The sequence below is a fragment of the Dreissena polymorpha genome, chromosome 3 (genome assembly GCF_020536995.1).
Source record: "Dreissena polymorpha isolate Duluth1 chromosome 3, UMN_Dpol_1.0, whole genome shotgun sequence".
Classification (NCBI taxonomy): Eukaryota; Metazoa; Mollusca; class Bivalvia; order Myida; family Dreissenidae; genus Dreissena; species Dreissena polymorpha.
Genome location: NC_068357.1, coordinates 34,131,118 through 34,148,832, shown reverse-complemented (window position 1 = coordinate 34,148,832; position 17,715 = coordinate 34,131,118). Strand labels below are relative to the sequence as shown.

The 17,715-nt window shown below is 34.6% G+C and overlaps 2 protein-coding genes across 2 annotated transcripts in view; both read left to right on the top strand.

The window, feature by feature from the left end:
* The window catches only part of LOC127872145 (putative nuclease HARBI1), a 16,996-nt gene extending 14,979 nt beyond the window's left edge, over nt 1-2,017 (top strand). The window contains exon 3 of the mRNA XM_052415473.1: nt 1,921-2,017. Coding sequence (XP_052271433.1) covers nt 1,921-2,017 — 97 coding nt within the window. The remainder of the gene's footprint in view (nt 1-1,920) is intronic.
* LOC127873755 (dynein axonemal assembly factor 11-like) lies at nt 1,921-14,632 on the top strand. The gene is made up of 6 exons (XM_052417713.1): nt 1,921-2,013; nt 3,918-4,289; nt 12,039-12,108; nt 12,469-12,564; nt 13,507-13,601; nt 13,913-14,632. Exons 2-6 carry the CDS (start codon nt 4,192-4,194, stop codon nt 14,097-14,099), a joined length of 546 nt encoding a protein of 181 aa, XP_052273673.1. The 5' UTR covers nt 1,921-2,013; nt 3,918-4,191; the 3' UTR covers nt 14,100-14,632.
* Nucleotides 14,633-17,715: the final 3,083 nt, after the last annotated feature.

Below are 17,715 nucleotides of genomic sequence, written 5' to 3'. Positions count from 1 at the left end.
ATTTGATTGATACTTTGACAAAAACAACTCTTACCTCACAAACCCACAAACGACTTCACCCAAACATCCCCCACGCCCCCGAAACCCCCCCCAATCTTGTTTCTGAAAGCTCATCCAATAAATGACCACCACACCTATCTCTATTTCCCACCCCCCCACCACCATCCCCCCCCAATAAAGATTTTTTTGATAACAATGGTTATAAAAGTCACAAATGTTTTTGTATTATTTTATTTTGAAAATACCGTCAAACCATCCCACCAAGAATCTCCCCTCATTTTTTTTGCATTTTTGGAAGATGGTGTAATAAATATCCACACCCACACTAGGACCCCCCTCACTCCCACCCCCTCCCTCCGTGTTATTGAAATTTATATAGGTCCCTTCACCTTTAAAAGAAAACGATGAGCGGTCTGCACCCGCAAGGCGGTGCTGTTGTTTTTATCTGAAATGCTGCTAGACCAGAATTTTGTTTTTTAGCATATAACATTGTAAAGTGGTCCTATAAATTTGTTCAAATAATGGTCATTTGGGTCAACATTGCTTCCCTTCCAAAGTGGGGTTTACTTATTTTCATGATATTTCTGCTTAGTTTGCAAATTGTTGAAAACATCGTTAACAGGAGAGAAGTTAATTTACTTTTATGGCTGTAGTAAAATATTGTAAACGCAATAGGGATGCAATTTCCTTATTCAGCTATATTGAGCATTGTTAAGTTGCATTGTTTTCTTAAATATTTATTAACTGGTTCAGAAACATTTGTTCTTACGATATCTAAGAAAGTTCCAAAATGGTTTCGGAAATATCACGAAAGTTGCAAATCCAGTTCAGCACCTCCTAAGTCTAAGGTGAGCGACAATGGGCCTATAGGCCTCTTGGTCAATATCATAATAAACTAAGTATTGTTATCGCTTTACCAGGATAAGGAGAGAGAGGAGGCAATAATATAATTAGCGAAGGAAGATCAATAGAAGGAAGCTGCAAAGGCAGAGGCCGAGAAGAAAGCCAGGCTTTGACGGCACCTGGTACACTGATATAAATGCAGAGTAAGTGTTGTTTCTGACAGATATTTTGGCGTGACATGTTTTCTTGAGGCCGTATTAAGGTTATTAGGTACATGAGGTCGCACTCAGGGAAAATTTCGCTGAATGCACGTGTGCAATGTGCCGTCCCAGATTAGATTGTGCAGTCCACACAGGCTTATTTGAGAAAAAATGAAACTTTCGGCGTCTGTGGAATTATTTGCGTTAAGAAAGTTTCTCCTAAAGAAAAATCCAGTCTGGGAGGAAAGTGTTTGTGCCTGCTTAGCCTGTGTGGAGTGGCGCAGGTCAATCTGGGGCGACACTTAACACACATGCCTGAAACCCTGTTTTCCCAGTGCGAGGGCTCATAGAAAGATTGTAAATCATAAAATGTCATGCTTGATGTAAACTGTAAAAGAATGTAATACATATTCATAAAATAAAATCATCAATTGATTAGTTCAATTTTTTTCAGAGATAAAGAAAAACGTGCCAAGTAACAAACAGAGGAGGCAGAGGAAGAATTTTAAAAAAGGACAACGAGTAAGACACATTGATAATCAATATAATAAAAATTACTTCTGTCTGTTCTGTCTAGAAGAATGTCTTATATGAGCCACACTCTTTAGAAACAGGCTAAATACTTGAACACAAAGTGTTGTCCCAAATTAGCCAGTGCACTTTGCACAACAAAATCAGGGACAATACTTTCCGCGTCAATGGTATGTTTCGTTTAAATGTAGTCCTTTCTCAGCCAAAATCCAGTCTGGGCGGAAAGTGAGGTCCATGATAAGCCTATATGCACTACACCGGCTAATCTGGAACAACTCTTTTTGCATAGGCATTAAGCCATGTTTCTCCCAGAGCAAGACTCATATGGATTTTTTCTTATTATCAGGTTCTGGGACACCAAGTCTGTGTTTAGTCCAGAGGAGCGATTGAAGGCCCACAAGAAACTTGAGAAGCAGAAAGACAGAGCCAGGAAACGAGAGTAATTACCCCCTTTTGTTGTTTAACCAGCGTTCTAGATAAGCTGCGTATCAGCGTAATATACGCATTGGAATATCGAGATACGCTCAATTTATCATTTCCGTGCGTACATTTATGCAAGCCAATCTGGACTTACGCAAATGATGTAACTTATCTGCGTACAACGTAAACAAAAAATATAAACAGCTGATTGTCTTTCGCCAAAATATGAGACTGGTTATCGTAAAAATTAGAGCTAAATTGTGCGCTGGATTGTAGAAATATTTAACCAGTCGGTATGTATACTCTGTATCACCTAGAGGCATGGTAAATTTAGTATTGATTTTTTAACAGACAAGTGCGTATGTGTTAATTAACATGAAGAGGTCAGCATGGCTTCCTCGAAGCCAAAACAAATTACTTCTCAAAAAAGTAAAATTGATTCTTTTTTATACGGCGAAAATTGTATCGACTAAAATCATTGTACTGCTAATACTGATTGATTTAATTTCCTCTGTTTTCAAATAAAAAATGACACGCTTAAACGCCACTAAAACAACAGTTGAAAGTTGGCAAAAAGTTTTCCGTGGCTCATGGGCCTATAAACCAAGGACAGTTAAAAAAGAACACTTTAAGAAACATACTACTATGAATGAATACACATAGTAAATGGTGTTTGTGTTTAATATTATTAAAGAAGTGTGTCTGTACCCCGGCTATATTCTTGTTTTACTTTTAGCAAATTACCCTTCAAGCAAGGCAAATTTTGACCATTTACCCCCTTGCTTTGAAAAGTGGGGGTATTTAACCCTATGGGTCAAACATTATCTATAACTCTGGTTTAACCCATTTATGCCTAGTGGACTCTCCCATCCTTCTTAATTTGATAATTTCATTTCCAAAATTAGGGATGTCTAGTACATAAAATCCTTTAAGCAAACAGCACAGACCCTGATGAGACGCCGCATCATGCAGCGTCTCACCAGGGTCTCCACTGTTTGCCAAGGCATTTTTTCTAGACGCTAGGCATAAATGGGTTATTTTGATCACTTCTTTACACATACTACAATCTTTATGTAATTACACGAAAAACTATTGTGTTGCTGCCCCCAAAGATAGACTGTTAGCCTTGATACAGTTTGTGAACTGAATTGTGTAGAATTTTTGTGGCCGACTGAGACTCTTTTGACTTAAACTGGTCTTGCGATTTTATTACCGGTTGAAAACTGATGCTTTGATTTCAATACAGTTGAAAACCTGTATAGCGATTTATTACAAGCTGCAAACGGATAAAGCTCCAATAGTTTTATAGAACAAACAATTAGTTTCAATCAGTTCTGGATTACCCATTAGGCAGATGAGGCAACTACCTGTTGGCCCGCGACATTGAGTGGCCCCATAAGACCATCTCAAAAGAATGTTTACGGAATGAACATTAACTACCTATCATAGATCGTTTTTTAAGTTTCATATTTTTTTCTGGATAAATAGTTAAGTACGTAAATATAGAGACTTAAGTGACTGTTTTCTTAATTTCTGAATGAAATAATCATTCTGCCGTATTTCGGTATTATAGTGACCTTTTAAAAGATATTGTCACATTTTCTACCTTGCCAGCCTTGGCACTGGAAGGCTTATTTAAACAAGTGAAATCAACTGGGAAATGGGCGTTCTAGTAGGCACTAAGTAAACTAGTGGTCGGGGGCGTGGGCCCCAACAGTTTCACATCATATGGACCTCTACAGTGCTAATATGGCACTGGTTTCAATAGAAGTTTTTATGCTAATATAATTATGGTATTTTGCTCAAGTCAATTAAACTTTTATGTGGTTGGTATTTAATAGCTATATTCTGAAACATTTCAATGTAAATGTATCACATGTATTATCAATAGATTTATTTATGTATGAGTGTTTATTGTTTCAGAGCACTAAAAACCCTCCAAAGCCTCCCCGACGACTGTTTGCAGACGAAGGCCGTCCATTGAATGTCAATGAACCCAAGTTTTCAATTTATATTTACACACATTTATCAAATTGTGTGTTTTCGAAGTTTTGTTTATGTCATTTTATTTTCCCTGTTGGTGTAAATAGAAAAAAATGATGGATCCATAACAAGAAAAAGCATCTAAAACATTGCCAGACATCGATTTAAATTATTTGTAATAGCCTTTAAAATTGAATTATTTTAAAAGCACGCTATGCCAATACTGCAGATTTCCATTTTTTACAGAATCAACTTCAAGTTGACTGAAGATGAAACAGGGAACTCCTACTTTTTGGATTACCAATGCTACAAGTATGCAATCTAGCTTATTGTCCCCTACCGGTTTCACCGGAGGGGACTTATGGTTTGCGCTCTGTGTGTCCGTCAGTCAATCTGTCACACTTTTCTGGATCCTGTGATAACTTTAAAAAAATTATATTTTTCAATGAAACTCGAAACATGGATAGATGGCAATAAGGACATTATGCACATCATTTCATGTTGTTCCTACGTCAAAAATTATGGTTGCTATGGCAACAAATAGACTAGAAATACTGCTGAAATTGGTGTTTTTTCTGGATCCTGCGATAACTTTAAAAGTTATTCATATTTTTTCATGAAACTTGAAACATGGATAGATGGCAATATGGACATTATGCACGTCATTTTATTTTGTTCTTACGTCAAAAATTCTGGTTGCTATGGCAACAAATATACTAGAAATACTGCTGAAAATTGTGTTTTTTTTCTTGATCCTGCGATAACTTTGAAAGTTCTTCATATTTTTTCATGAAACTTGAAACATGGATAGATGGTAATATAGACAGTATGCATGTCATTTCATGTTGTTCCTACGTCATACATTCTGGTTCCTATGGCAACAAATTGACTAGAAATACTGCTGAAAAAGGTGTTTTTTCTGGATCCTACGATAACTTTAAAAGTTCTTAATATTTTGTCATGAAACTTGAAACATGGATAGATGGCAATATGGACATTATGCACGTCATTTGATTTTGTTCCTACGTCAAAAATCCTGGTTGCTATGGCAACAAATATAATAAATAAAAAATTCTGACAATATTGGAATTTCTGACAATGGTGGAGCTGATAGGGGACATATATTGCCTTGCAATAGCCTTGTTTAAACTGCATCATGAGAAAATGTGTTAAAGGCCGCACGTGGCCAACATAGATCTCGAACAGCTTGTGTATCAGTTTAGTCAGGTCAGGAACTAACCTTTCTGCTTATAATACCACTATACCTTGTGTTACGTTATAAATGACAGGGTAGCTCCTGACCAGACTGCGTGGATGCAATGGATGATCTGGATCCAGGCTGACTGCATATAGTATTTTCGCATGACGCGGGTCTTATGCTTCCTAGTATTTAACTTCCAGGTATTTGAGCAGACTATGAATTATTAGCTCGGCTGTTTTCGGAGAAAACCCGAGGTATTGTCATAGCCAGCTCGTCGTCCGCCGTCCGCCGTCCGCGTCGTGCTAAAACTTTTACATTTTGTTAAGGTTTTGAACATTGGCTCTTTAATCAAAGTGCTTCAACCTACAACTTTGAAACTTCACATGTAGCTGCACCTTGATGAGTTCTACATGCCACACCCATTTTTGGGTCACTAGGTCAAATGTGAAGGTCACTGTGACCTCTAAAAAAATAATCTGACAAGCTTTATATTTATTAAAAACTGCACACGCAGCCAAGCGTGGCACCCGTTATGCGATGCTCTTGTTGTTTGTACCCATGATTTAGTAAACTGGGCTTTTGAAGTTCAACATTATCTTAGAGCCTTATGGAACCAGCAGGAAAAGTTGGCATCATTCCTGTGTTGATATGAAACATTTTATATAGACTTCAGTAGCAAGATATGTCAAAACAATGGCCCTGTTGTCAAAGATAGCACCAAACCCAGGATCTCAATTACAGTAACTATACCACTGAGCTACATTAGCTCTACAGTATCACTGAAAATAAAATAACTGTACATATAATAGGATGGGCACTTTCAATTCTTCATTTCTTCTACAATATACAACTGCTTTAATTGACATGCGATTAAGCTTTCAGACGTAATTAAAAAAAATAAAGATTTATTATTGATATTGACACTTAAAATAGTTTTACTGATAATAGCCTATTTATGGGATTCCAAACTATAATTAAGCTATTTATAGGTGTTTGCTATTTTATCTTTTTTGAATGAGTGTTGTGAAGAAAATCATGAATGTTAAATCGTGTTCTACATATTTTTTGTAAGCATGTCGCTAATTTTATTTCTATAAATTTATACAAAATGACATGGATTATTTTTAAGATAAGCTTAGCGATAATTTGATTTTGACTATTCTTTAGGCATTGAATTGTATTCAGCAATATCGTTTCCCAGCAAACCTGCGTACTGTTTGTTTCAATAATCATATGCTATATATATATGTCTGTCACATAACATAGTTGGGGAGGTCCGGAGGTCTTGGGTTATCAAAGCTATTTCCCCAGTGCCGCATTTGACTTCTCTATTGTTTGATTTAAAAAGGGGGTTATCGCATTTCAAAGCTCTCCCTTCAACCCTTGTTTATTTAGGAACACACATATTAACGCATCGGTTCTCACAGTAATTTTAATTATAAGTATTACAAGATAGATTATGGCCTTAAACTGTTTTTGTTTTAAATAAATGTGTGTGTCTCAGGACTTACAGAACTTAAAATAATACTGTAATCTGTTTTTCAAAACTTAAGCTATGTGCAGTGGTATTGATTTATAAAAGTGACACGTTTTCCGTATTATATGTGGTACACCAAACTGAATTTCGGTTGGGATATTACTTTTTTAATCTAATTAAATTGGTTTGTATTGCAACATCCTAAAATGGGACTTGATAAATATGCAGAACGTACGTGAGTTCACGTCTTATCTATGTCGCATGCGACTTTTCTTTTAGCCAATGAAAAAAGAGGTTGAATTTCATATAAGCTCGCAAATGCACACAGAGAGACACATATATTTCCACGCTTTATTATAAATATCCAGTATTGTATTCATACAAAAGTATCGTTTCTTTAATGGTTCTGCGACTGCACTTGTTTTCTGTACGGCTTTGTTAATGTATTGAACACCAAAAAAATTGTATTATTCATTAATATATAAATGCTGTTATTCCCATTTTATGTACACTAACACGATGTTTCGTACTTTATATTTATAAAATCTGTAGTATAATGTATTTAGTTATCATTTCAACAACGTTAAATGGTTTGCTATTTCAATCGTATAAGTGTATGTTAAACCAAAATGAATCATTCTTTACTTAAGATAAGCGACATTTAACATGCGACTATTGCTTCATGAATTAAACTGTATTCTACATTTGTATTTCCCATAAACGCGCGCAAACTATATTCATTTATCACATGTATTTTGTAAATACAATCTGAAAGCACATATATTCTAAAAAGTTCTCATATATTTGTTTTTGAAATGTATTATTTGGGTACCAGTGTCAAAATGTGTTCTGTATTTTGCATGGGGTTCCAAACTCTGAGTGTTGAAGGCTATAAATAGCCTGTTATCAATAAAGCTGCACCGAATTTAGCATATTTATTAGCACTTAAATATTATCAAAAACGTCTTATACATATAAATAAACAAACCATTTATACGTAATTATTACTTACAATAAGACGAAATAATGGGATCGCCTATAGTGCATGTTCCTAATACTTCCCAGCACGTGATCATGTAATACATATGCCTTTTATATTTCGCGTTTCGTCCAAATTAATATTATTTTCATTTCGTTTTAATGTCATAGCAATAAGTCCTCTGACCAGCCTTTAATTACTCGTTGAGCAAATGCATTTTTGAGCATCATCCAAACATTTTCTGCCATTCATAGACTTTGTATAGATAAATACTGTGAATGTTTTGGCGTGGATTTCCAACGTGGGTAATAATTGTGTTTTATATATAAATTAATATGATCTAATAGGTAGCTATAACATTGTTTAACTAGTGTCCACAAAACCATTAATAATATAAGCATAACGCAGTCACACAAAAAAGTCATTATCCGAGTTAAAAGTATTCTATTTCATGCACTATTTCAATTTTAAATTTGTTTCAAAATAGGAAAGCCAGAATATTTTATGAGACAATATCTCCAGCTTGAATGTATAACGTTTACTAACTTGAGTAAAGAAAAATGAGAACTACTAGCATTTCCCTTGTCAAAAAAGTGAGCAAAATCCGGTTATAACACAGTTTTAAACTGGGTTTAACCCTGCGGTATTGGCACCGAGCTAAAAGCGAGTCTTTTAAACACACTTTTTGCCTACCGACTTGGTTTTATTTGAGTTGAATCTTGGTTTAACTCGCTTAAAGCCAACATAGTGGGTTTTTTAACCGTCTTAAGTGGGTTTAAAGTGAGTTTTCTTCAGGCAGCTGTGTTTAACTCTGCGGTATTTGCACTGTGCTAAAAGCAGGTTTTTCAGACACGCTTTTAGCTTACCGACTGGGTTTTTTTTAGCTTACCGACTTGGTTTTTTCTGAGTTAAATCTTGGTTTGACTCGCTTGAAACTAACATAGTGGGTTTTTTAATCATCTTAAGTGGGTTTAAAGTGAGTATGATTTTCTACAAGTTGGTTTTTTGAGGTTTTTTAAACATGCTTAGACCAACTTCTGTCTGTGGAGTTGGTTTTAAGTGGGTAAAAAGTGTGTTTTTTATGTGAGCTATAAGCAGGCTAAACAGGGGTTTTTAAGTGAGCTAAAAGTGAGCTGAAAGCACGCCTTTCTAAGTTTTTTTCGCAGTGAAAAAATTTGTGGGTTTGGGTAAGTTGATTTTTGTGGGTTTTAACAGTGTTTTAGTGATTTTTTTTTAAGAAAGTAGGTGTAGTATAATTATGTTTATATGACAAAAATAGTACACTGCAAATTAATACAAACAGATTATTTTTACAATAAATTATACAATAATAGACATTTATGGAAGATTTTAAAGCAAAAGGTTGACCGCAGTGGACCACTGTGGGTGGAGTTTTTAGACCGCAGCTGCTGCAGAGACCTGGATCTCAGCTGTTGGAGGTACCTGAACTGCAGTGGAATGAGGAACCTGGATTTCAGCGTATGGAGGGACCTTGACGGGTGTTGGGACCTGCACAGCAGCCACTGGAGAGACCTTGACTGCTAGGGGACCTGGACAGCAGCCAGTGCAGGGACCTAGACCTGATCTTGGCGGGTGGAGGGACCTGGAAAGCAGCTGGTAGAGAGACCTGGAAAGCAGGCGCTGGAGCGACATGTACCATTGATGCTGCTTGTGTCCTTCTCCTCTTGAGCATCTCTTACGCCAGTTGATCTACAAAGGATTAATACCATATCACTTTCAAAAGGGCAAGGCATTCTTCAAACATGTTGATTGGTTATGCTTTCGTTCCACTTAACTATGAAATATTGCTGTTATGGTAATCTTGTTGCTTTAATAATAATAAATATAAGTTATTTGCTTGTTGTTTTTGTTAGTTTATTTTTGAAATTTTAATCCCGTGATCACGTGACTTAGCACTTTTCATCAATTATTAAAAGAAATTGCGTTTGGTAGAAAATGCAGTTTGAAAATGTACCAAGATGCGTGGTCTCATTTGGCTGTGTGGTCTGGTGGCATTGTAAATGCAATAACCTGTATAGTTTACCTCTCAACAAATAGAGCTTTCTTGGTCAAGGACATGGCGAGGTTTTCCCTCTTGTTCCCCTCAAGTTTGCCAGCTCGTGCAGGGTAAAAACCAGGTATAAAAGTCCATACATCAGGCAGGCGATGATGCACATTCTTTCCAAAGGATCTTCCCATCAATGTCAATTTTGCCTTGTGGCACGAGTTTAACCTTCAAAATTAAAATATATAACATCTAATCAAGTATGAGGGAAAGAAATCCGTTCAGTAATAGCCAGAAATAGCTATAAGTAAAATTTAAGATGACAATAACCATGAAACACAACCAAAATTATTCACTGTACACAACATTTACACTTTTTCATGTGTAAGTTTATCTATTTTTGCTTCAAATTGTGTTGTTTTTCCTTTAAATTGCAATACAATAACTTATCCATTTACATTTCCTAGTAAAAATACATAAATATGATAATGATCATAATTAATTCAATAAACTTAATAATAAAAGGGATGAAGAAATGACAATACAAACCTGTTAAAACTGTTTTTCAGTGTTCCAAAAAAAAACAACAACAGGCAGTTCAACCTCCTTTCGAACCAACTTATTGTTGATTTCCACATTGCAGTAAAAACACATTGTTTGCATCACACAATACTTCATGCTGACAGAATTTCACCATTATACGTCTTTCACTTCTTTATATTAATGTTGCTGAATTAAATTTAGCTCAATATTCAATTGCTGACACCAGCTTGTTTTTCAAAAGTTGTTGTTTTCTTCCTAGCCAATCAAAAGCCTCATATCTAATTCCACTCAGCCTTTTCTCTAGGCAAACCCCATCAGTAGCCTTATCTACCCCTAGATAACCCTGTTGAGCTCTGAATGCCTGACAGATTGTTATCTGTTTATTGTTAGTGGTGTGAAATAAGGGTGTTTTTAGGTATTGCCTTGTTATATTGTTGACAGTTTATGTAACACAGATCATGTTTGGCATTTTATGATTTTCTTGCAAATTAAGAAAATGGATATGATGGTATCGTATGAAAATATCAAAATCTTGCATTACTTATGTACACAAATAAATAGATTATTTCCAACAAATGTTTTCAATACCATAATTATTTAAATATGCCGATTAACAAGTAAATACTGTTTTAAACAAATATAAACAATCATATAAGATAAAAAATAAAAAAAATTAAGACATAAAACATTCATAAGATATTGTTTATAATAAAAACAAACATAAAGAAAAAATCAAAGTGAAACACAAACTCTTTCATTTTCATGTATGAAACTAATATTGACCATTGTTATAGTTTTTGTCAGTGATACTTGTTGTCCATCTGTGAACCTGTGATGTTCTGACAGAGCCATTTTCATCCAATATTCCCTAAAAATTATGGGGAGCACACAAATGTACAATAAGGACAATGGCAAACAAGCTGTAAAAAAAGCCCCTTTAAAATTGACTTGTATTATTTATGGCTATAAACATCAAACAAAGACCCAGTTGAAGAATTATCGTTTCATTGATGAGTTATATTAATAAACAAAAGACCAACTTGTTGAAAAGTGTGTTAAAGTGAGTCTTTAAGCCTCGTTGCAGCTCTCAACTTATTAACAAAAAGACCAACTTAAACCCATTTTTGTTTCAAAAAAGACCAACTTCTGTTGTAAAAGACTTGCTTATAAATTAAAAAGACACACTTAAACACACATAAACCAACTCATAAATAAAAAGGCTCACTTTTGACACACAAAAAACCGACTTCTTACAGAAAAAAACTCGCTTAAACACACATCTTCTTAAAATAACCAACTTTAAACGCAGTTAAGCACAGTTTAGCGCAGATAAAACTCACTTTTATTAGCAAAAACCAACTTCCACTAAGAAAACTCAGAAAAAAACACAGTTTTATGTTGGTTTAAGTGTGTTTTGGTATGAAAGTGGGTTATTTTTTGACAAGGGTTATGTTCCTTAAAATGTGCAAACCGATTCGGGAGGTCCGGAGGTCTTGGGTTCTCAGCTAAAAATTTCCAATGCCCCATTCGACCTTTTTTTGTCACCATGATGAATGAATTATTCATAAAGTATATTGAACAAATAAGCTAGTAAAGCCTTCAAGGATAAAGATTCCTTCACGATTAATATACTTGTTTTCTCTGACCAAATGACGGTTTTTGTCAAACAGATCAATGTCATCATCAGAAAAGCAGCGACGAAACCTCCACTCTGTCGCTTCTTTTGTTATATTTGGCAGAGTTTATAAATCATCACTTATAGTATCTGTCCTCAAAAAAAGACGGAGTTCACTACAGGTGATATGAATTTTTTGAGCCGCCACTGTTTTTTGATATGTTTTATATTTATGTTCTAGGTATTTAGATACCAGTATGATAGATGTTGATGTTCAGCCGAATTATATACGGATAACAACAAAGGGAAAGGTAATTGATACACTGAACATAATGACATATCTATTTTACTTGTCAGATATGTATAGCAAGCCTGCCAAATCGTTTCCAATTAAAGGAAGAAAAACGGACTAACATTAAAATATTTGTAAACAAAAAAGTCATTTTTATTTTTTAATTCCTGTATATTTTGTTCGGATTTGAAAAAAAACGTTATTTTTTAAAAGTTTAATACAACAAATACCCATACAAGCATGCTACATACAGAGTATTTCTTGCATAGGTACTAGATGGGTATATACATTCGTGTACAATTGATGTAGTTTTATATTTCAAGAACTTATTTAAAATAAAATATTTGAAAATGAGTTAATAAATGCATCTTTATTGCAGACCTTCCAGTTGTGTTTAGAACAGGAGGTGAACGCTGATTCAAGCTCTTGTCAAAGATCCCTCATCACAGGACACTTGCCTGTTACCATGCCAAAGGTTTGATTTCTTTTGCATACGTTATGGTTCTAGTCTCAACTGTAATATACAATAACGTTGTTTAAACGTTTTAATAAATATGATAAAAAGCATTTCAATCACAAGTAACTGATTGCAAACACTGTTTCATACCAATAAGAAATTGTTTTCGTTGTTACATCTTAACCTATTGTATAAGTAACGAATAAAACATGAATGTAGTGCTCGGGTTGGTTGTATTGCATGAGTTGATTGTGTGACGTTATACTTCTCTTGAGATCGCGGGGCGTGTGGAATACTTTTTGCATAATCTACGATTGCGAATTTGCAATACAACCAACCAGGACACAACATTCATGTAGAGCGTTGGATTCCATTTATTTAAAACACGCATACTTCATAAAAAACAGCAAGACACCAACGAAACAAATTATGTATTAATTTGGAATATGAATATTGAATAATGTGGAACTAAACAAACATACATATTCCATCATGATGTCATTATGACGTTTATTTATGGCGTAAATTGTTTTCCTTTTTTTCATGCAAGTGCATATGGAAAATGATCATATAGTTTGAAATATAGAAATTCAATCTTGAATTTTGTATTTAAAAAAAAAACCTACGTATTCGAGTCAGATATCTACTTGTATGTATTAAATAAATTAACTTAACGGCATGGTAAATATTAAGCATTTGAATAGTAAAATATATAATTGGTTTTGAGAATATGTGTCCATATATCAAACACATTTTATCTTTCATGCACCGTATATAAACAATCATGATTATTTTACTATATTTTTATATTCTACAAGTTTAATTATGTTTTTTTCTAGCCATATATAAACATTAAAAAGGATTTGTAGCCATTAGTTGATACTTAATACATTTTGGTAAAGAATTTATGATCATTGAGATAACTTAAAATAAGATCTTTACTATTCATTTCTGATACAGGCAAAGCAGATTGTCAAATCCTCACCAAAACCGGCAAAGACCAGCAATAACAACAAGGAAAACGAAGACAATGAAACGAAAACTAAAACAAACCGGTACGCACTTATAGTCGAGTTGGTTATTATTTATGTAGAGGATGAATTGCCATAGAAATGTCAACTCTTTTCCTCTTGTCGACTGTTATGCTATGAATCGAAACTAAAGTTCATACCCGTTCTTGTATTATCTAAATTTCAATGTAAATTCCAGTTTTCTTTGGGAACAGAATGTTACAATGTTTAAAACATTTGTGTAAATGCTTAATTCAAATGCATTTATATTCTTATAGCTAGCTTCGACCTTTAACGTAATTTGCAAAAACATTAACTTCAAATTTGTCATTATTTGCTGATACATTAATTTGCAGAAAAAACATGGAGAAACTTGAGGTTGACGAGTCCGCTAGAAAGACAGTATACATAGGCAATATTGTGAAGGAAAAAGGCGAGGTGACTGTTCCTCCTCTTGGCTCTAAACCGCTCGGCAAAAAGCGGGAGGAGAAACCGTTGAGTGAAAACCTTGTGGACAATCCCGACGTGCCACCGTTGGAATGAGTTTTTGATCTTTGGAGCATATTACATGGATAATCTCAGTGCTATAACAGCTGAATAAAACTTTTGCCGTTTTGAGTGTTTAAAGTAGCAAATGGTTGCCCGTGTGTTCTGACAAAAATAGGTTTATGTTTTTAGCAAGGTTTATATACGAATTAATATTTTAAGTCCAGTCCTTGTCATTGCCCATCTGATGAATTTGAAAAAAAAGTTATCGTTAAAACTCAACCTGTCCCAACACAATTACTTGTTCTTTTATTTTCAGAAAATAAATTTCGGCCCGAAACTTGAACGGTTTTTTGAACCATCATCATTTAATGTTGCTCTTGACTTGCTCTTAATTAGAGGATTGGATGTAAACAACATGGTAAAAGTTAATAATGTTTATTTGTTGTGAACTGAAAATAATAATAATTGCAAAAATAGTGTTTTGTTAATTTTCAAAGGCAAACAATAATGTAAGTTGCCTTTTTCTTCGAGTTCGTAATTGTTCACATGTTGTCGTGACTTGTATGGTCATCAATTAAAGTGCATTATTTTCCAGTTTGACAACATTCTTGTACTTGATCCGATTGCATGGACGTATGTGAGAGCAGTGCACGACACCTGCTTGGTGAATGAGGCGGTTACTCAATATTAGTTAATATCTGTGATCATAACTAACGAATCATCATCTATCATTTTAAAAAAAAATTATGTGAACATCAACGTTTCCTTAAATGAAGGGTAAATATGACACTTCGTAAAATCACATGTTCATATGACATAATTGACATGTCGCCGCCTGTCAATCAAATCCTTATCTAAGAATTGATCTACAAATCAGCGATCGATTAATCGGGCGCGTTAGTTAACAACGAACTGTTCGCCATTTTCTTAGACAAGCTATGTCTAGGTTCACTTTTATTTCAACGAGTTTCTTTTGTTTTCCTCTTTAAAAACGTAGATTAAAAATGTTTAAACGGTTTCAATGGGGATTATGTAACTCGGACAATCGATATAATGAAAGATTAGTTGGTGGCATTGAATATATATCGTTTCCAAAGCCGAAAAGAGATCTTGAGAAGTGTAAGAGATGTATAAATGCATGCGGTCGCCCCCACGAACAACTGAACGCCAACACTGTCAAAGACATTAACAATATCTTTTTATCGACTAAACTAGCAGATTTAAATAGTTTATATTATCGATCTCATCATCACATAAAAGTTCTTGTTTTTTAATAGTTTTATCAGTTACTAGGTGATTAATAGAAGCAATGTTCATCTGCATTACTTTAAGAGAAATAAAACAGCATGAAGCCTAATTCATGCCGTGTTTTATTTCTCTGATAGTAATGCACTGTATTGCCATTATACATGTTATTAAGAGGTTACACGTGATATCTTATCTTAATAACGGTATCTACACATGTGGTGTCACCAATGAACGCTTTTAATCCACACTTGGAGATCGAATGCCTACCGGTAATTCTCTTTTTTTCAACGAGTTTCGTTTATTTTGTTTGAAAAAAAAACGGGATTGAAGTATGACAAAAACGGTGTAAATATGGTTAATGTAACTCCAGAAAGATAAGTTACATTAATTAAATATATACCATCTCCAACGCGGAAATGCGGTCTTGACAAGAGCGAGTGGAAGCTTCAACGTGAAGAATTACCGATAACACTCTTATAGAACACTAATTTGTTTCAAAAACTGGACATGTCATCTAAGCAATAACTACGCATTATTAAGTATGAATTATATCACGTGTGCATGTAGAATAATAGAGAATATTGATACCCACTTTGCGTAACTTAACGAAATTCCCGTTATAAATCGAGTTTTTTGTGTGTCAGAAACATGTGAAAACGATTTTATGTTTCTATCTAAATAAAAACGTATCGATTAATGTCATTGTATAAGAGTTATAATTACTGATATAACCAATAAATGCGTTAACTTGTGGGAAGTCGGTACCTGCGCGAGCGTCTGATACTGGTAGCTTTACCGAAGTCCCCTTCATACAACGCTACTTTATATCAGACTATGACCCAACTGATTGTGTTGTCTTGCAATTTCAATTATAGTGATCGATAAATATCCCATTAAATGTTTAATATTATTAATATCACTTTTATACGTAATAACATGCGGGATTTTGGTACCCACTCGGTGTCAGAAAGCACGTTTAACTTCACAGAAATCCCAGTTTTAAAGCGCTATTTCGTGTCAAATACACGGGGGGGGGGTGGTGTTTCGTTAATATTTTTGTAAATGACATGGGTAAATACCGGTGAAGAAGTGTTAATATATTGCTAATACCACCATTACAGGTAGAGTATCAGGTTCGATTTCGGTAAGCGCGCAAGCGTATGAGAGCGTGTTTCATGTACCGAAAAACCCGTTATAAATAGCTGATGTTCTCTATAAACGTATATTTTTGCATTTGCAGAAAAACTACATGACACAAACCACTTTTACAAGTGTTATATGGTGTCCAAAAGTCCATAAAAATCATCAGGAATATCGAGTAAATCTATATGCAGTCTAAAGGCAAAGAAGCCATTTTGGTGTTAGCTTGTGTAGGTTTGCTACCCGCTAAGCCACGTGATTAAGTAGGCGACGCGATCATCGTCCAGGCGTCATGTCAATTGTCGCCCGCTGTTCAAAATAAACAACTTATAGAAATGGGTGAACAAACTATTTAAACAACATATAAAATACATCTTTAATACGCACGTTAATGAATTATGTTTATGTTTGTAAATTTGCTATCACATACACATAAAATACCCGGTATAATGTTAGAAAGTGCACAGATTACTTCGAACCTTGCATAACAGTGACCTACCAGTCGGGCCGCAAAAGTTGGACGGATGTCAACGCAACGTCTTACGTCCATTTACGGTTGACTTGTTTGACACTATAATGTCAATATAAGGTCCTCAGTTATATGTACTTGTTACTTTATATATTTCGTACTTATTGAAAATACCCTCCAAAGTAAAGGCATAACTGGTATTAAGTTACGATAATTTATGATAACAGCTTTTGCAGATTATACTTTTTGATTGTAAACTGGAAATAAATATATATTTCATTGTGTTTGACTTACATTGGAGAACATAAAATCGTAATTTACCATTTAACCACGTTATGTTGGGACACACATCTTCAGTATTCAATGAAACAACTCCGCTGAATTAAGCGGCTTTAAGTACATTGCATTGTATGAATATACACAGATAATAGCTACATAACACATACATTTTTCTCGATACATCGGTTGCTATCTAGGATCTTAACGCGGTGATAAGTCTATTTCAGCCGATTATTTGACCATTGCTGTTTTACTGGTTGTCATGTGAATCTTAATTCGGTCAAATATGGCAGCGACATCAGTACTCGTATAAGCAGCTTCAGGGATTTATGCCCCGAAGGTGGGCGTATAGTGATCGCACTGTCCGTCCATCCGTCACATTTTTGCGTTTAGGTTTCGAAAAATGCTCATAACTTCTATGTCGCTTCAGATGTAACCTTCATATTTGGTATACATGTGTATATGGACAAGGACTTTCCATATGCAAACAAATTTTGACCACTTGACATTGAACTTAGAGTCCGCGTTTAGGTT

Excerpts from the sequence above, each read along its gene's own strand:
- LOC127873755 (XM_052417713.1), top strand. The coding sequence starts at position 4,192 with ATGCCAATACTGCAGATTTCCATTTTTTACAGAATCAACTTCAAGTTG. Across the intron at positions 12,109-12,468 it reads GGATAACAACAAAGGGAAAG|ACCTTCCAGTTGTGTTTAGA; the intron begins GTAATTGATACA and ends TCTTTATTGCAG. Across the intron at positions 12,565-13,506 it reads TGCCTGTTACCATGCCAAAG|GCAAAGCAGATTGTCAAATC; the intron begins GTTTGATTTCTT and ends TTTCTGATACAG.